Genomic DNA, 20,743 nt, shown 5'->3' with positions numbered 1-20,743 from the left:
TCAGGATTGATACTATTATCTGTTCAATACCTCTAGAGACAGCACACATGAAACCAACAGTGCCAAGTGCCATTTGCGATTGTGTCGATGTAACCAACATAATATAATATTTGTCGGGCTGTGACCACACACTCTCCCACAGGCACTCCAGAGACCAGATGCAGAGTTTTTATTGATTGGCTGGAAGAAGGATTATGTGGCTTGAATTGTCTGGCACTAGACCAACTGTAGAGGCATACAATATATCTGTTCTCTTAAGTATAAGATATGTTAAAAATTAAATATGCAAACCCATTAGTGTGTACCAACATGTATGTATGCATTAGAGTAAGACCTGTGGATTTTTCCAAAACATTTAGATTAAATCTGAAAAACACTTGGGTTGCTTTGTTATTTAAAGTCTCCTAGAAGTGTGGTGGTATTACAGTTCCTCTCGAATGCTAAAACACATTTCTTGAAGTTATGCCCCATTTCCCAAAACTCTAAACACAAGTGCATAACTGCACACTCATGTTGCATGTCAAAACCAAACTCTCCACTCAAAACTATGTAATCTTACATCTAAACCAAACTTTACCTTTAGACATCACACAAAAGCCATCAAATATATAGTGTACTGTAACGTACTGTAAAAATATGCAACTGATAAAGAGGAGAGAAATACAGCAAAATAATTTCCATGTATTTACCAATATAAACCAATGAATACAAAGAAAAACAGTTTGTACATAAAGAAAGAAAACACATTTATTCTGCCTCAAGTCTTTGTGGATTCATTGTTCCACAACAAATGAACTGACCCACAGCCCCGCTATCTATCTATCCTGAGGTTCTGATTGGTGTGTGAACAATTTTGACTCTTAGTGTTTCTACCTGGGGAATTATGTGTTAATTGGGTTCCACCTGTGACTTGAGTTAATGATATTGAATCCCAATTCTTTCTAAATGATCACATGAGTGAAAACAGGGGAGTATTGTTTATAGTTTTGAGAAATGGGTCTGTCTTTTCATAAATGCCACCATGGTTTGGGATGTTTAGTTAATAGGCCCAGTTATAGTATGTAAGTAATAATGAAAGACTGTAAAAGTTCAGTCATTTCTTGCATTTCATGCTCACAGCCACTAGAGTGTAGTAGAGGATAAGTAAGCCTTTCAACCCTCTGGCGTGGTTGTATTAGTTCATTCATTCCTCTGAGCCCTGTAGACAAAGAGGATATGAAAGAGAAACTCTGCTTGTTTGAGAAAGGAAGTTGATCTGAAATCCTGAATATTATATTTTGACTCTGGAATAGTAAATAATACTCTTTTTACAAGGACTTTCGATGTGTCAGTGATAATCAATTTGGATTATTATGAGCCAAAAACTTAATGTTTCAGTAGAATAGACTTAATATTTCCAACATTCAGTACAGAATGACAAGCATTTTGTTTCATAAAAGAAAATAATGATAATATAAAGCTTCACATAATGTACAAATATTTCATCTAAAATGAGCCTCTAGACTAGCAAAGAAACCCCTAAAAAAACATTATTAAATGTTAAAATTATTATTTAATCTTTCTCTGCAGTAGAAAGTAAAGACTTCACATTCTGCTGTTCCTGTGAAACGTCAGTGAAACATTTGCTATTTCTGAAACAAAGCTCCTAGCCCACACTTGTCTCTGCCTTTGTGTTCTGCTTGCTTGCATGAAGCTCTGAGGGGGTTAACAGGACATAGAGACAGTTGGGCCGCACCCACTGAGCTGATTTGAATAACGCCGGCATTTGGCGCGAGGCTCAGAGGAGCCAGCCTTTCTTCATACCGGCTGTGACACCACTCCCCTCCCCGTGCACCCTGGAGTGGCGGGAAATGCTAGACACTGAAATATAGAGAAATATATCTGCGCTGGCTGGACTCAATGAGCTTTTGAACACCTACTCTTGTAATTGCAGTCACTGGGTTGCCCTAGAAAGGTGTCAGATACAAAGTGTACTTTAGAATAGGGACAGAGAAACAGAAAGTAGGAAGAAAAAGCAACACGCCCCCCTCCCTGTTTTGGCGCGAGACGGATAGAGAGATAATGCTCTCTCAGTGGTAGACTGTGGGTGGAGACAAAAGCAGGCATGAGTGGAGCAGGCCAGAACAAAGAGGGTAGCAGCCTGGACTACCCCCTACTTCTTATCAAGGCCCCACCCCCCAAACACACAGCCTGGAGGCTGGAAGCAAGACGGATGACTATAACCTTAATCAGTCCTTCAAAGCGACCACTCAGGCTTGTTTTCCACCACCAGATTCTTTGTTCTATGGGGTTCTACTCGGTTTTGGCTTGAACCCTTCCCCAGTTTCCATGCACAGCTACACACACACACACACACACACACACACACACACATATGCTGTTACACACAAGTAGAGGCCTACTCCGGAATAAGAGTTGGCAATCGTCCACCGCCATGGTAAAGGACCCCATATGAAGGTCATTTGCTGAAGTGGCATCACAGACCATTAACGGCATCCACACAGCACTCAAGTGACATAATTGGATTTGTTGTTATTGGCTTTCAGAGAGGCAACAGTCTAGATCCACCCCACCCTCCTAAATCTTTAGTGTAAGTGGGTGGCAGCTGACTGAGCACTAGTTTCTTTTCGTCAGGCAACATTCACTCATCAGAGAGCATAAAAGGCAGAGCAGTGGTTCCTCTCACTTCCTGCCTCCAATGGGTTCGACACAAAAACAGGAAGTGTGTGCTGCCTGTGTGTTTCCTAGGCCTTATAACAGTGTCTGTCTTTCTGTGATTCACACACAGGCCCATAGTGGGGAAGGGGAAAGCAGGGCACCAATTCTTACATAAGCTTCACAGTGGTGGTCACTCAGGCCTTGACGACAACAGCAGTTACATTCAGACGCGGACTGAAAAGAAGGAATTGTAACCATGCAGGACAAACAGAGGCATCTATACACTATACATCCACCATCTGATATCAGATGATCTGATAACACACATTGCATGGGTGTGTGTGTGTGTGGGTGTGTGTGTGTGTGTGTGTGTGTGTGTGTGTGTATCTGCATTTTAAGCATTTAAATGTATATTGATGCAAATGAATTCTCCATATACACTCTCACACTGCAGTAATTGGTCAATAAATTGGCTTTTGATGTGTGTGTGTGTGTGTGTGTGGTGGGGGGTGCTGATTAGTCAAGGCCCGACTGAGGGGGAGACAAAGAGCACAAGCACTAAAGTAGAGAGATCTAGAGGGGGTTATAGTGGTGGTGGGGCGACAACGATGAGGTCTGCAGGGGGTTAAAGGGGACGGGGGGAGGGGTAAAGCCCCTCTCTCAGTAGCTTGAGGGGGCAGAAGGAGGTGGGGGTTGGTGGTGACGGAACTTAATGGGACTAAATTCAAAAGATGCAGCAAGTGTCCCAACTTCAACTGAAGCAACCTTACACCGCCGGGCCAAACAATGGAACATCTGCTGGCTGACAAAGCTGGCAGTTCACTGTGAGAGCAGCAGTGGCTGCGTGTTAAACTGCTACTTGGTGGATAAAAACCCCAACATTAGCAACAGGTTTCAACATATTCCGAGATCATAGATACTTGGCTTCGAATCACTTCCTTTGGCACGTCTGAATAGATTGCTTCACCTCATTTTGAAAGCATAAAATACTTTTTAAATGTGCTGTTGAGTGTAAGTTGATTCTATTCAAAAACAATTTAGGAACATGCTGAATTGTATCCCAGTTTGTTCATCTAAACATCATGTCCTGGATTCAGACACCTGGATAAGCTTTTTTTCCCCAGTTTTGAGAATGATACTCATCTCAGATGATAGCCAAGATACTTTGACATACAAACATCTTTGTCCAGACTTCTGAGCACTATCTGCCGTGTGTGCAGGAGCATATAATGAGATAAGGAATAGTTATTCAGCAGTGCAACAAGATGTAAACACAACATTAACATATTATCACTTCAAATGCTTGGCTAACGTGTTAGCAAACAGTGGCTTATTGACACATCAAGCAGACATGGAGCAACATTATTATTCATATAGGATTGTTTCCACTTGAAGTATGTATGTCCACTATTCTCTTTTAAGCTCTGTTTTGGCCAACACCAACACGTGATAATGGGGTGATACTTAACTTTTTAGATGCTCCAGCTTGTTGCTAGCCTTGCCTGTCTACCATTGACTGACTACGAGAGTTGTGAAAGTGGACCAAAACAGAAAAGTTGTGGGCCGGAAAAAAAAAAAGCTCTACAACTCCCCTCGGCTCTACAGAGCCAGTATTAATTCTTTTGTGAATTTGCCATTACACAACTCCTTTCACATGACATATAGTGATTTGATCCACTGTTAATATGAAAATGTTGTTTAAAGCAGCTTTAAGCATATTTTTATTTGAATTTTATTGCTTGTTGTTCTTTTCTTACAGTACTGGTGATACAGAGAAGCCGAAGCCAAACCCAACAAGGAGATTAACGCAGCAAGTCCAGGCTGCCAGACACCAAGTGGCTTCATCCCCACCTGCTGAAGTAATTCAGATGGCACAGAAATGACAGAGAGAAGCCGAAAACAGAGGAGTCAAAGACATGTCTGCAAAGATCCAGACAAAAACTGGATGCTATTAGAATCATGTATACAGGCATATCAATAAACATGTTTCATGTTTAATGTGACCACAATATCCCGAATATGATTAAAACAAGAACACTAGTGTGCATCTAAATATATATTGTGAGATACTGTCAGCTTAAGTCATTTACTCACAAGTGATCTCACCCTCTCTCACCCATTCTGTGTGTGTGTGTGTGTGTGTGTGTGTGTGTGTGTATGTGTGTGTGTGTGTGTGTGTGTGTGTGTGTGTGTGCGTGTGTGTGTGTGTTGGGAAGGGTGGGGGGTTGCCAGGGTGAGTGCAGCACACCAGTTGTCACTACTGAGGCCCTTTCCCCCCCTCTCTCTCTCCTCCTGCTTATCCATTAACCAGCACTATGGTTACATCACCAAAGCTCCCTCTTACATCTCCAGTGGCCAAAGACCCTATAGATACAAATTACTCATGTTTGTTTCCATAGATCCCAACACAAAATGTATGTGTCCTATTTTAGTCTTGTCACCCATCCTAATTGCCTACTTTATTATCACCAGCTCATGCACAGTGTTGGCTGTTTATTTGTTTGTTTATCCTGCAACTGTTTGCCTGTCCGTCTTTAGCGTGGTTGTGTCATAAGCTCAGGTCAGAGAGTTTAGTGTGAGACACTGACAGCTCACGCACTGTGATGGTTTGAAGACCTTTTGATGGGTTCATTATAATCAGAGCTGCAGTGTGTCTGGGCCCAGATGGCAGCGGTGTTTACACTAACGGGATTAGGATTAGCTCCAGATTAGACAGGCGAGTTGAAAGGCCTGCTCCACTGACACGACATGGCCGCCTGGCCCCACGCTAACCCTTCTGAATTTATCTAAGATACTGCTAACTAACAGCTAAGAACAGACAAGATAGCTGTCAGCTGTGAAGGGTAAGGAAGGGGCTCTCAGAAAGTGACAACCACAAAAAAATCAAAAACAATGCCTGGGAAACCTTTGTGCTGCACCTGTTGTGCAGCACAGGAAGTGACACCTAGTGTGTTTATTTGGTTTTAAGGCAGACCAATTTGTTGGACTGGCTGAGGTTTAAAGCAAAACACTGGTTTCAGCTGGGGCCAGATGTATCCAGAGAGAGAAGAACATATACAGCCTGTTCCCACTGAATCATCACTGTTATGTAACACTGGCCTTAGGATGGGGAGGGTGAGCAACACAGACAGTGAGAGAAACTGAGCTCAGAAGACTGACCTAGATCAGCAAATGGTGGAGATAAGTACCTGAGGGGAGGGCAAGAGCCAGCAAACCGTTTCTGAGGGGGACTGTCAGGGAAGAGGGAATGTATAGAGAAAGATAGGGAAATATGAGATTAGTAGCAAAGACAGAGAAGAACAGGAAGTCAGGGGGTTAAAAAAATGCAACTTCTTGCATGCCGGCATATTCGTGGGTTTTTTCAGTGGTAGGCTCACAGCCTCATTAGGTTCAGATGGACAGTAGCCGCACAAGCCCGGCTGAGTTCCAGTGACACAATCAAGCTGGAATGTGGGTCAGTAGGCAGAGAGATGGAGGACTGCGATGAGGGAAAGTTTCTGTAAGCGTGTTTGTGTGTGTGCCTTCACAAGCAGATGTGTGTCCTTTCTGTATCTGCATCCCTTCGCTCTTGTGTTTTCCCCATCTTCCTTGACCGTCAGCTACTTGAAAATAGAAGAAGGGGAAGGGTGTGTGCTCACTGTTGAGTAAGACTAGGATGACAGTGAGTGCACTTCTCTCCAGCTGACTATACGATTCCCTCTGAGTATGTAGCTGAATAAAATCTTTTCACACAACCTGAACCAAGCCTGCTAATGGGAGATTATTCAATTCCACTACAGCTCATTCTTACACAGGAGATCACAAGTTATCATAAGATAAGCCTGTCTCTCTTCCGCCTATATTATATGTCCTATATTCATCCACATGTAGGTCAGAGATAAGCAGCCAGTTCAACCATGCCCTTAGAATCACAAACCAGTGCAGTGTGTTTATGGTCCGTTTCCTCCTCTGCCGCACTGTGTAAACATGCAATGTATACACGCCATACAAGCCAGGCCAGTCAGAACCCAACCAGTTAACATGGTGGAAATATTGCTCAATGTGCCTGTGTGTCTGTGTGTTTTTTTCTCTTTTAAAGTGCAGAGGTAAGAGATTCATCACAGCGACAGCTAGGGGATGTTAACAGTTGCAACAGTTTATCCTCCCTCTTTCCAGGAACACAGATGTACTTCATAAGTTGCTCAATTAAATGCCTGCAAAGGTAAGTTGCAGTTTTCACACACACTTTTCAAACTGCAGATTTGCACTCATGTGACCTGATTGGTGCTTTATCAGCAAGAAATGCCGGAGCGGCAAGTATGACTGGTAGTGTTCCTTGCTCATCCGCTTTTATTGTCAGTTTTTGCAGGTCGAGTCACTGTTCTGAGGTGATGCAGTGTGTGCCAAAGGTAATGCATGCATAAACACATTGAATATACACTCTCATGTTAGGTCATAGGAATATAAGGGTGAAATTATCACACAGCTGTATGTGATGAAGTAAATTAGGGAGGGTTACACACCATCATACATACATGACTGTATAGTCAGTGTTGTAGTAGCCTTCCAGGGAATATTCCTGTCTTATCTCGTAGTTACACAGCTACGATCTGCTCTGTTAAACACAATTTGAATAAATTAGCCCATTAATCGTACAAGCTAAATATTCAATCAAAACAATTCCTGGGCAGCATTACATGCTAATGCAGCATGCTCCTTTATAGCTAGTTAAGAGTGAGCTATAAGGCCTTAATTCTAACAGGTAACTGCACTTTAAATGCTATCGCACCTTCCCAAGTGTTACAGCCAAGGAAAGTATAATCTCAAAAACAAAAGGAAAGATCAATGTGATTGCTTTTTACGTGTGTGTGTGTGTTTAGACAGAGGTAGTATAAATCAGAGAGAGGCAGCGCTCCACCCAGCCAAATCATCAATTCTCCACAGTCCCACCCTGATCGCACACATCTAACTGGCCACCAGTAAAGCTCTCACATGCCGTCCTGCCGTCTTGGGAATATGTATGACACAGCCATGCACGGATCTCCTCTTACATAGCGGATATATACTATAGTGGAAAGCAAGATTGCAGCTGTTTGGGACTAACTTTATAGTGGAAAAGAAATGTAGCCCACAGATGTGAGAGAATAAAACACATGTGGGGTAAAAGGAGACACCCACGCTGTCAATATGTCTGTGAAAGTGATCACACATACATTTCAGAAGTTGCTCTGTGTGGGCGTGACGTGAACTTGAGAGCAGAAAATCTGGTTTGGCAAGTTAGTGGAGTTTAACCGTCAGAGCAGAGCAGAGCATCCCACAGGACAAAGAGATCCTCTTACCTCATTGTTTCCTTCAGGAAAAAACTTCCCTGTTTTTTGAAACTTAGGATCATCATGACCACTGAGTGTTTTTGGTCAACATTAACACAAACACAGCTGCTGTTTAGAACCTCATACCAGTTTTGGTTATTTTTATCTTTTAACTCCAAATGAACAATTGCAATCTATGAGTCGAGGAAATTGTTCGACCATATCTTTAGAAATCTCTCTGGGCATTTTGAAAGCAAACCTGTTTATTTTAGTTCCCGAAAAACTGACAATGTAGAGATATGATCTTTCCCCAAACACCAGCAATATTCTCATTTGTATCCCCAGAAACACACTATGGACTGAATATTTTGCATATTGGTGTTGGATAATTTTATTGTCCCAATGTGAACCAGCAACTAATAGTGTATCTCCTGGAGAAAGTCTTTGAACCTTGACTGCATTATTAAGTTAATTATTGATTTCCTACTGTTGTGTGGCATCACTTCAGATGAATTTTGCGGTTGGTTGGTTACAGGAAACATATCAGACAGGTTGCTCCTATCTGGTCCAGGACCTGATATCTGATTGCATTTTGCTTTCACTTCCTGATGTAGTATACAGTGCAAACAGCCCGGCATCTGCAGCTAAAGTCAATCGAAGGAGTTGTCTCGCTCGTTTACTATGACTAGACATGAATCCATGAAAGTCTGTGCTACTTGATATGCTGGATGAACTCCTCTCAATTCACCAAGAGAATATAAGGATGACAAAACACTGAATTCTGCAGGAATATAATAAAGATTTCTTAATAAGACTTTACTAAACTCAAAGTTGTTGTGCTCGTGTGTTGCAGAGTTTCTATAATCTAATTATAATCTATTGTTGTTAGGATCGTCTAACTCCCTGAACTGAGCCTCCTGAGACGAAAAAGCTGATTTTGTAAAGGAAATATACAACTATGCCAGGAAATAGTGCCCTAAGGGCTGAAAATGGGGCCCTGAGAGTGAACACATGCAGGCAGGTCAAACACCAACCAATCCCAGCCATAACAAACACCAGCGAGGTGTGAGACGGTTGGAGTTCAGGGTGTGCCTGGCTCCTCTGTCAGGCTTTACTTGAGCGAAATGGTTGCTTTGAGTTTATTATACAAACCAGGACTCAAAGTTGAATCATCCAGGCTTGCAGAGACTCGTCGGTGAGGTCATCAATAGGGCAGCATCATGCAGGAACTCACTTTCTTATATAAGGAATTACAAATGCAAGAAGTTAGTAGATGCCAGGCCGTTCAGTTCAGTTTTATCCAGAGTGAATTCCACAAGGGGAGCAGACAGGGGCTTTGTGTCTTACTTACAGACTCAAAATGCTGTGAAGCCAGGTTAGTGTTAGTTTTAGGGTGTTGGCATGCCTGTAAAGGTAACCACAGTATACAGTATGTCTGTGTGGGGATCTTGTCATGACAGTTATAAATTCCACAGGGAGTGAAACAAGGAAATCTTCTGTCAGATTGTCATCACCGAGACCGTTTTTCTGTGTACTCTTGGATTACTGTTAAAAGTCCGCGTCTGCTAAAAAAATGTGCTTTTCTTTTTGTTTCTTCACTTGGATGTTCGACCTTCACTGCGCAGAATGATGTACAGTATGTGCAGAGTTTGACACTAGAAGGCTGATTTCACATTCATCTGCTGAAAGGGGGAAAGTTACTTTGTGCTTACCTGATATCTCAGTTTAACATGTGTACGTAGAAATTTTGATTTTGTGACATCACAACCAGTTTGGAAGCCAATTGCGGTCCAATATGCAACTCACATAAGTGTGATGTGGAAACCTCCAGTGCACACAAACAGAGAAAGGACTTTACAGTGAAGTAGGAAGCATCTTGTGTCCAGTAGTTAAACTTTTGAAATGAAAAATATCTGCAAATTTATAGATTCTGAATTTTTCAATAATACAAAAACAGTAGACATTTTAAGAAATTTTAAGTAGGTAAATTGAACTTTTTTGTGGAAATACCATATATATCAGACTCCAATTATTATTCAAAGAAGTGTATTTTAATATGTCTTAAAATATGCTTGGAGGGGAGTTTTAAACGTTGAACCTAAGCATCTTTATATTAACACAAAAGTTCATTTATCAAAAATGAAATCTGCCTTTACTAGACACCGTTACACAAGTCGCTCTTTGGGGGAGCTGCATCTAACTGGCATGCAAACCCACAAAGCAGCAGAGTATACAACAAATGCTAGTAAAAGACACGTCACATAATAAATATAAGTGAGTATAAGGGCAGTCCCGTCCAATAATGTAAAAATCACTAAGAGATTTTCACTTTTTTTGTCATTTACAGGCCATTTTACAGCCACTTTATGCTTCACAGGCATGCAGCAGTGCTCCTCTCTGACTGCATACCTGTGTGAATAGCACTGCACTGGATCCAGGTAGCAGTCCACACAACCTCTGTCTCAAGACCCAGGGGACTGTTCTAAAGATACCGATTGTGGTGTATGTGTGTGTGAGTGTAACCTAATTCAAAGCACATCAGGTGCCCAGCATGCAGCAGCCACTGCAGAGGGGAGGATCTACGACAGTATCACACACTCACACTTCAAGGGCAAGTTTCAAGGACAAGCTTTGTCTAACCTTCTTCAAACAAGCAGCTGGCGCATAAGAGACACTAGTTTATACGACAGATACCGCAAAGTGACACAGAGAGGTGATATCAACCAGTTGGCTCATTTTTTATGATCTTCCCTCATTTACAGCTGGTTTGGGTGACAGAGAGGCCCTACCACATCAGCGTGTGGTGGATCTTCCCCACGTTGTCAGTGTGAGGTGTGATTACATCTGCTTGGAACATTTATATCAGGGTTTCACTTTGGTGTGAATTTTCTTTAGGTTGACACAGAAACAACTAGACACTTGTAGTTTTGCAATGAGCTCAAATGCAATCTGATGGCAAGGCCAAAATGTTCTGATGTTTATTTCAGAAAAAAAATGCAGGAACTTATGTCCAACAGTGTAATGTGTTTTATTTAAATAAAAAACAAAGAAGGTTTGTATGCAAATGTGGTATAAAATTTAATGTTGCTATTAGCATGCTTTAAAATCAACCAAAATCAGAAGAAGCATTGAAATCACAAAGTGACGTGTGAATATAAAGTACAGCAGTGCTACTTATTACTTTTTTTTGTCAATTTTTCTTATTTTCTTAACAAAATAGATGCTCCTTGATGCCTGGTGGCACGTCATCCAGGAGGAGAAAAGCTCGGTGCCAACTCTTGATTTTTGCCTCCTTCACCAGGAGTGATAAGCTCTAATTTACAGAACAATTTGTACATCAAACAGTCAGTCATAAAAAAAAAACAAAACAAACAAACCTACAACTGACTCACTCACCCATATGTACACAGCAAGGCCTTTACACTTCACTCCAATGTAAGTGTGCAATGATGAAATGAAGACATCTCAAACAACCTCCACACCCATTCTCAAGGCTAAAAATTCACTACCACACTGGTAAACTATTAACACACTCTGCTCTCATTTCCCATCACAGCATACCAGGAAATATCTTGGTCATAGCTATTTTAAAAAAATCAATTCAATTTAACCCCTGTCCATGACTAAAACACTGTGCAAATTAAAAAAAACCAACACAACACACTGAGATTTAACTGCTCCTCCCCAATAACAGGTTCATAGGCCAGCACAGTCAATTCATAGGAAGCCCACAGCATTTTAAATGTATTCCAAACAAAACAAAAAAAAATCACAGCTATTTACATGAGGCATGTTGTTATATAAAAACGGTAGCTTTTCAAAAGTGACAGGTAACTTGAGAATAAAGTTCTGGACTGTGTAAAGGAGTTTATTTTGGAAGCACACTCGTTTGCGCCTCAAGAGCGCTTCAGCTCAGATAACCTGCGGAGAAGCTGCTGCTGTCGGGCTTTGAGGCGTTTCCTCTCCTGGAGCTGCCGTTTCTCCCTGGTGTGCAGCTCTGTGAGGTACTCTGTTGCCTGAGTCAGGATGGCCACCTTTGGAGTCTTGGCCGACTCCAGACCGGGGATCTGATCCCGCAGGGCGAGGAAGCGGGACCTGAGGTCGTTCCTCCTCTTCCTCTCCAGGAAGTTGTGGTTCCTCCTGCGGTCAGTGTCCTCTGTGTCTGAGTTCTGAGGGGTCTCCGAGGGGGAGGATAGGTGGGAGACACAAGACAATGAGCCCAAATGCTGACTGGATGCTGTGCATGTACGTTTGCTTTGGGGCTCTTCCTCGTACTCTTCCTCTTCCTCCTCCTCCTCCTCCTCCTCTTCCTCCTCTTCCTCTTCAGGTTCTGGCTCACTGTCTGGGGAGCGGGCGGCGTAGTTGTGCTGCTGCCGGTGCACAGACATGTGGAAGCGTTTTGGGCAGGGGTCTGCACGGACCGTGATGGTCACTGGTTTTCGGACGTTCACCAGCCGCACCCGGTTCTGCTTGCTCTCAACAGTGACCACATCAATTTCCTCTTCATCATCTGTGATCACATATAGAAAAACAACCATATACCCATCAATACACATACAGAAGGTTTTATGTGAACTTTTTTTTACAAAATATTTCACAATCTTCACATGTCTGCATTAGAAAGAGCAAAGTCAAGCTAAATCAAAATTTAACTAAAAGCAGCTATAAGGAAGTGCATTTCACAGCCAGGCATGCAAATCACTATTGCCCAGTCTGAGGAGGGCAGAGCAGGAACTGAGGTGTTAACAGCAGTGGTCATCCATGCCAAAGCCTGCAGGAATTCAAGCTTTTGTCATGGAGCACAGAGCATTCATCAACAATTTAAATGAGGAGATCTGCGGGCAGGGGGCATTCCCTAATTTGGGAAATCTGAAAGAGTTGCTCTCATGGTGTAGTAGTAATAAATCAGCAAGACGCGGTCACCCCGCCCCTCTACCGCACTCTGAATGTAATACAGAGCCAACGGAAGATATCGAAAGGGGGAAATTCAAGCAAAAGTGATGGGGGCGCGGTTTTTAAAAGACTGCATGGGCACTCAGAATAAGCATGTCCTTGGCAAAGCGAGGGTAACATTCTGCCTTGAGGTGACTGTGCTGCACTTGATAACCCCAATGCACCACAGACCACAGTTATTATGCAACAGCAGAGCAGCTTTCCAAATTACGCATTGTTAGAGGGCAATATGATCCTGAGGCAGGGGCAGGGTGGGGCAATTTAGAGCATGACTGCTTCCTTACCAGAGGAATCAGAGCGAGACTCGGAGCCAGACGACGCCGGCTTCCTGCAGCTGTTTGCCGGGAAGGTGAGAACAGCCGCGGGGTCGACGCAGTCTGTCGCCGAGGTGGCGAGCGGGCCACCGGGCGAGACGCACTGCGCTTTGCTCGGTCTCATGGAGATCTGTGCCACCGGAGGGACGCTGGTCTGTGCCGCAGCTGACAGCCTCCCGTTGACCTTCTCAAGCTGCTTACTTGCAGAGAAACTACTCCACATGCAGTCCTGGATGATGATAGAGCTGAGGTTGCCGAACAGCTCCTCCGTGTCCGGAATGAACTGACCCTCGCACTCCTCGTCCTGACCCAGGACCTTGGACAGCCAGCTCCGCTTGTCTCCCGACGAGGGGTGCAGAGCAGCACCGCTCAGAGTCCGGGTGGGAGACATGGGAGGGGTGGGCAGCAGCTCGAACTTTTTCCAAATGTCCTCGCTTGGTGCGGTTGATTTGTAAAAATCCTCCTCAGTGTCAAAATCATCGAGAAAATAGTGCTGGAACCAGTCTAACTCCATTTTCAAGCTGATAAAATCCTCGAGAGTTTATCCCCAGAAATGATCAAATGACACCAGTGGCCTCTGAAGAACAACCTGAGGGGAAATATCACAGTAATTAGCCATGATCTCTTTTCAATTAGTTTCTATCAGATATGATCACATTTCTAGTATCCATCTAATGGGCTATTAAGATATCATCCCTCTAACAGCATACTTTCTACAAATGGGACCACATTAATAATTGATTGCATCTTGCGGATGCTCTCTTTGCAGTGATGGACTCAAACTGTCCAGGCACACAAGGTTATTATATAATCTAGTTATATATATAGGCGTCAACTATAATTCATAGACAGGAGAGGACATGGGCTGTCTGCAGACTTAGTTTTGCAGGACTATCCTGCGTAAAACTCACATGGCTTCATCTCCTGAAATGTAGGTTGCGCTTTGTTCCATATATGAACAAGCAAAAGCAGAAAAGTGCCTCACAGTCACAAGGAGAGTTCAGCCTCCATTTCCTCAATTGAAACTTTCCTAGGCATACACTAGAATAAAACTACTCACCGGCTCTCCGCAAAATCCTAATGCGAAATTCAGGGCATGGAAAATCCCTCAGCAGCCAAAGAGCAAAGTGTCCACTGGTGGAGATCAAGCGGATAAAAGCTGTCTGAGTTGTTGCTGGATCCAGAGATGCGGTGTTTCGACGCAGTCTGTACTTTTGCTTTAGTTTAGCAGAAAAAAAGCAAAAAAAAAACGCCGGGGCTCCAACAACAGGCACTAGTTCCGCCCCACAATGTGTAATAGAAAGCCACACAGTGCGTTTTTCGCGCCAGTGAGATATCCTGTTATAAGGCGATAAAAAAAAAGTGCAGGGAGGAGCCTCGGAAATATCTGCAGCGGTAGATCCGGGTAAGCCCCTTCATTTGCATCAGAGGCGGGGGGAGGCGCTCAGCCCCGCCCCGTCTACAACACCAATTATGGTCACAATAACTGACATATTGTGAGGATCAATATTATTGTTATTGCTCCACATAGCAGCAGCAGTAGTAGTTACTGAATAATAAAGCCATTAACCATGTACACAACTAGGCCTAGTTGTACTTTATAGGCCTACTTGAATCGGCGATTACCATTATATGTTACTTTATACTTTAAGGGGGAAATGTACTATTTTAACTTTTACTCCACTAAATTTTCTTTGACAGCTTTGGTTGCAAAATTACTTTGTATACGAAGATTTTACACACAAAGATACATATTATACTGAATATATATATATATATATATATATATGCTATAGAGCTCCATCTCTGCCAGCTACAGCAGTAAAACACTACTTACATATAAATGCATCAGGAATAATGATCCAATAATATAAATTGGAGAGCTGAAACAATTAATCGATCAATCGATTTGCCTAGTTGATCAACAGAAAACTAAACAAGCAGCAATTTTGAGAGATCTATTAAGAGAAAATGCCAAATATAGTCCAAACTTCCCAAATACCAGGGTTTGCTGCTTTTCTTTGTTTTCAAGTGATGGTGAACTTTTTTCTTTTTTTTTTTTTTCTTTTTTTTTTTTACTATTTTCTACATTTTATAGATAAAACACTGAATAAATAATTCAAGAAAATAATCACCAGGTTTATAAATATTAAAAAATAATTAATTGCAGCCCTTATAACATGTGATACTATACACAGTCCATTTTTTGCACAATAAGTACTTTTACTTGTAACAGAATGTTTCTGAGATGGTCAGGTTGCTACTTTTACCCATGTAAAGTATCTAATTACATCCACACATTAACAAATGATACAACACATAGCATTAAATTCATACTTTGACTTACAACAGTATGCATTTCAGATTGTCTTCAGGTTCAGCATTTGACAAAGTGATTTTGTCCCGATGTCTTCATCGTTAAGTCTCTGCACTGAGAGACATCACTGTGATCCTCATCCTGGGGTAAAGCTGTCATGTCTCAACCTTGCCGCCAAACATTAGTTTTTAGCTGATCCTCTTTCCCCTAATCCTGTTAAAATCAGCAGACCTATGAGCTCTAAAAGAGGGTCCAAACCTCCTTTTTTTGCTAATATCTCCAGCTGATAATATGCCCTTTTCTGTTGATTCAGGCTGTTTTTGACTAATTGAAATAGTTCCTGATGTTTACGTTGATCTGGCTGGGTTTTAAACATTATTGTAATAACCAGATGTAGGCAGATATTTTCAAACCAACAGTAGAAGAAGCAGCTGTAGAGCAGTTTCACAAAGTTCTATTGGTATACAAAGTTGCTGATTTGCAGTAGCATGTCTCCCGATGTGTATTACAAATGACAGGAATTCAATGCAGATAGACCTTCATTTCCATATTCAACATCTTGACAGAGAAAAGGTAATGGTAATTAAAGGTCGCTCTGCCTTCATTGCAAAACATTTCCACAGTGAAGGGTGGAGAGTGTGGTACATCTTTGAATGATGTGCATTTTAACACAAAAGTGCACACAGCAGTCGAGATTCAGCTGCTGAAACATCTGCAGGTGGTGCTGAAGTGAGTAATCTTCTTCTTCCACAGCAAACAAGTTAATGTCCCAAACAAACACTAGTGTATTTGGTCTGTTTACAGGCCACAGTAACAGCTTTGCCAGAGATAAAGGGGGAAGAAAAGACCACCCTGGTAAAACCCCCTTGCACTCCACGGCCTGAAACATTTAATTATTTGAACACTAAACATGACATAACCATCTTGAACCAGGCAATGATTAAGTAGAGACATGATTTGTCTACGTGTTGCCTGGCGTGAACAAATGCTTTATGTTCACTCGCAAGCAAAAGGTCAAAGTTCACCAACGTCTCATGACCAGACAATGCCAGGTCAAAATCATACACCACCTCTGGCCTAAGCCTCTCCCTGTCTAACATATTGATCAGTTTGCTCCACAGTGTCTTTAATTAAGCTTCTCAGTGGACAAGACAAAACCTTCAGCATCCCTGGTCGTACTCAGGCCGAGTTAATGACACTGATTAGTGATGGACATCTGTTGTCAGCGACTGGCCTGAGGTCAGACACATGTCCCTGATTGCATGACCACTCAAGGTTTGAAGTGTGCTGAAAGCGACATCAATCAATTTGTTCAGTATCATATCAGACATAGCAAAAGATGAAAATAAAAGAGCGTGCAGGGGAATCAAGTCTGTGTTATCCTGACAGCAACTTTACTCTGACTCACCTCCACAGTGGCCAATTATATTGCACAAGCAGGAGTGAAAGGTTTATTTGGCAGCAGGCCTGAATGTGACAAAACAATCTGACAATAAGGTCCATTCAGCAGCATTTCTGGAGCTTTTGATCATAACACATCATCTTCTTTTATAGGTAGAGTTTGCCCAGAAATGTTAACATGGAAACGTTTATATTTCCATTTTTCTTGAAAGTTGAAAGTTGGTTTAAAAGTTGAGATTGAGATTGAAAGTCATACTTTGAAAAATAATAGTTGACAAAACAGTCTTACCATAAGGTTAGTGTAGTAGCTGTTCTGGAGCTTTTGAGCATATTATAAGATCTTCCTCCATGGATGAAGTCTGTTTACCATAAATTTATATGTATTCACATTTCCTTTTTTTCAATCTCAAACTACAATCTAAAGTAAAAACACAATGTTTACAAGGACTCAGACTTATCATGGAACTGACCTATTTTGACCTGGGACTCAAGACTTACTTTTGACTTGCAAAACTTTAATTTCGTCCCACCTCTGGCAAGATAAACCCACATTTTATTTTAAAAAAATAGTAGTATTGCTGGAAGACTCATGGTATGAACTCAGTTCTAAAACATGCAAACCTCGAGATGTGAGGTTTTAAAGAGTATGATATTATGTTTTGAAACTGAATTGAATCTAACATTTAAAAAAAGAGATATTTGAGCTAACTTAAAACTTCACCAAATGTGATTGTGAGTTCTTTTGCCCACAGAGCGATGATCACAGCCTGTAACTTCACATCCCATAATTACACAGTGGCCCAACCCTCAATCTGCTATGTTAGGAATATTTCATCCCTGCCAAAGAGAAGAAAGAAGAAACGTTGGTCCCATAAAACTCAGATGCGGGCCCTCCTCCTTCTCCTCTCTTATGTTCCCTCATTAAAACTCTGAGATCTTTACCTCAGCAGGGACATTGTTGGGGTAACAATGCTTAACACTAACAATGGCCTGCTCCCCAAGTCATCTCCCAGCTTAACTTCAAGTACCCGCCATTGTCCTTTATTGCTATAGTAGCATATGTGTGAGAATGGTGCGGGGGGTCAGGATCCACCTCAGCAGAGTACTCATGTAGTCTCCAACACCCACTCAGGCGCCTGAAGAATATTGGACACAATGAAGTGAAGGAATTTGGATGATTTTTGGGGGGACTGTCTGTGGAATCATCACCATGTGCTATACAAGGGGTGTCCTCCTTTTCCCCACGACCTCCATGACACAGGAACCCCTAACCCTGATCTCTGACCTTTTCCTCCCATCTAAAAGAAAAAAAAAGATACAATCTGGAGCAGGTTTTAAAATGGGACCAGTCAACCAGAGCTCAGAGAAAAGCAATGCAGATTAGAAAGACAATAAGACATAAATAATTCACACAAGTGTTATTGCTCCTTGGGGATGTAAAACACCATATTCAGACACACCCACCCAAATACCATGAGAGTCCGACCAGCAGGGTTCCAGCTTTACCTGCTAACAGCTTTCACATACCAAACATCTATATCTGCAATGCATTACATCAGGCTTTTACTGTTCATGTTATGACTTGTCTTTTCATTTTCTCTTCAGTAAAGTCCGTGCTATGAAAGATTATTAGCAGAGGTGGAAAGTAACTAAGTATTCAAGTACTCTACCTAAAAACAATTTTGTGGTACTTGTACTTTATTTGAGTGTTTCCATTTGATGCTACTTTATACTTCTACTCCACTACATTTCAGAGGGAAATATTCTACTTTCTACTCCACTACATTTATTTGACAGCTTCAGTTACTCTTCAGATGAAGATTTGACACAATGGATAATATATAACAAGCTTTAACAAGCTTTTAAAATACAAGACATTGTTAAAGATGAAACTTTTGACTTTTGGCTTGTGATGACTTACAAAAAGCAGTGTGTAGTTGGGGTTACATTTCAGATGTTGAGTTGTTAACAGCTCCACCAAATAGTGACTTTTCCCTCTAAACCTCTCACATGGTTTCATATCAATAAATATTCAGATGATCCAATATTTCATCAAAAATCAAAGATTAGAGAAAAGTCCAAAAACTGAAAACAGATTTGTGTATCAGAACTTTTTTTTTCTTTTCTGTACCATTAGTCATCTCACAACCCCACAGATTTATCTGGTGACTCTTTGGACAGTCCTGACCCCTAGATTGGGAACCACTGGACTAAACCAGCTGACTGTATATAAAGTAGTTCAAACTAGCTCCACCTCCAGCAGCTACAACAGTAACATGCTGCTTACATACTGATGCTTCAGTATTAATAATCTAATGATGTCATGTATAATAATATACCAGTCAGAGGGACCAAACCACTACTTTTACTGCAATACTTTAACTACATAAAGCTCATAATACTTTTGTACTTCTACTTTCATGCAGGGCTTTTATGTGGAGTATTTTTACATTGCTGTATTGGTAGGCCACTTTCACTTAAATAAAGGATCTGAGTACTTCTTCCACCACTGATTATCAAACATGATTACAGTCTAAGTTCCTGACTTGACCTTAGTATCAACTTACAAATTATTAGAGGCCATGCACATGCCATGAATATATTGGTTTCTTACACTAGTCCAATGAAAGAGTGAATTTTACAACACATTACAGTAGTGCAACTCAAAGCACACTGGGAATAAAAAAAGGACATGTTTTTAAAAGGTTAGGAGAAGTGAGAACTTTATGTGAAGTACTAACATGATTGTAACAGCTGAATCACAGACACATTCCACTGCACGGACTGCTGAATACAACCAGTGGTTCATTGCAGCATATGGGCTGAGGGAGGCTGCCACCTGGTGTTTGCTTTGTGTAAAAACCTGATTTACTCAGACTACTAACTGTGGGACTGCCCAGTGGTGGAAGAAGTGCTCAGAATCACGACAATGTAAAGTAAGTATACGTTTTGCATTCAAAATGTTAAGTAAAAGTACTGAAGTAAACTAAACTAAAACTAATTGTTTTAGTTATGTAGTAGTTGTGCTGTGTAAAAACAGCCTTTGTGAGTTTTATATTATTATATATTATATTACTAAATTATTTTTTCTTATGTATTAGTATGAGTAAGTAGCATTTTAATGGTGTAGCTGGTTGGTGTGGAACTAATTTCATCTACTTGTCAAATGCACTATATTTTGTAAGCTAATCATATGTTTTTTATGCACTCTTAATCAGTAAAGTAACTAGTAGCTAATTGTAGCTATCTAATAAGTGTGGTAGCATAAAAGAGCATATGAAAAGTATAAAGTAGCATATAATTTAAAAAAAAATTCAAATAAAGTACATATACCTCAAAATTGTACTTGAATTAATGTGCTTAGTTGCTTTCCACCATTGCCTACCTAGTGTTAGGGATGTCCAAGAGGCTGCAAGATAAATCTGAGGAGGTCATGAGATGAATAACAAGATAAGAAAAATAAAAAATCTTTCCCTGCTATACAAATTATTTACTTTTTCTGACTTTTTGAATTTGTGAAATATGGATGATTTTTACCTATTAAGACCATTAAAATGAAACAATCTGAGAAGGGAAAATCGCTTTGGTTAAACTGCTCCCAACTTATAAACACATGCAATCTGGTCTGAGAGGTCAAAAGACGACATGGTTCCACTTCAAAGGGTCACAGGCCAAGGAGCCCTCATGGATCAGGGGATAAGATTTTGACCATGGCCTACACATCCCTGGTTTTAATACAGCTTTGATTTGTTTCATCTCTCTCTTTCTCAATTTCTGTCATTTATACTGTCTGTAATGCAGTCATACAAATG

The 20,743-nt window shown here is 41.2% G+C and overlaps 1 protein-coding gene across 1 annotated transcript; it reads right to left on the bottom strand.

The window, feature by feature from the left end:
* Positions 1 to 10,999: 10,999 nt before the first annotated feature.
* Positions 11,000 to 14,559, bottom strand: LOC137199874 (protein L-Myc-1b-like). Its single transcript, XM_067614464.1, has 3 exons — positions 14,274 to 14,559; positions 13,184 to 13,802; positions 11,000 to 12,456 (listed from the first exon to the last, which is right to left on the bottom strand). The coding sequence occupies exons 2-3, from the start codon at positions 13,725 to 13,727 to the stop codon at positions 11,843 to 11,845; spliced, it is 1,158 nt and encodes a 385-aa protein (XP_067470565.1). The 5' UTR covers positions 13,728 to 13,802; positions 14,274 to 14,559; the 3' UTR covers positions 11,000 to 11,842.
* Between the last annotated feature and the right edge of the window lie 6,184 nt (positions 14,560 to 20,743).

This window comes from Thunnus thynnus, chromosome 16 (genome assembly GCF_963924715.1).
Source record: "Thunnus thynnus chromosome 16, fThuThy2.1, whole genome shotgun sequence".
Classification (NCBI taxonomy): domain Eukaryota; kingdom Metazoa; phylum Chordata; class Actinopteri; order Scombriformes; family Scombridae; genus Thunnus; species Thunnus thynnus.
The sequence above is the reverse complement of the archived record's forward strand: the minus strand, read 5'-3'. Positions and strand labels throughout refer to the sequence as shown.

What these genes read in the sequence shown, in the direction of transcription:
- LOC137199874 (XM_067614464.1), bottom strand. Translation starts at nt 13,727, where the DNA reads ATGGAGTTAGACTGGTTCCAGCACTATTTTCTCGATGATTTTGACACT. An exon ending in GTCTCGCTCTGATTCCTCTG is followed by an intron (nt 12,457 to 13,183) that starts GTAAGGAAGCAG and finishes ATGTGATCACAG; the next exon opens with ATGATGAAGAGGAAATTGAT.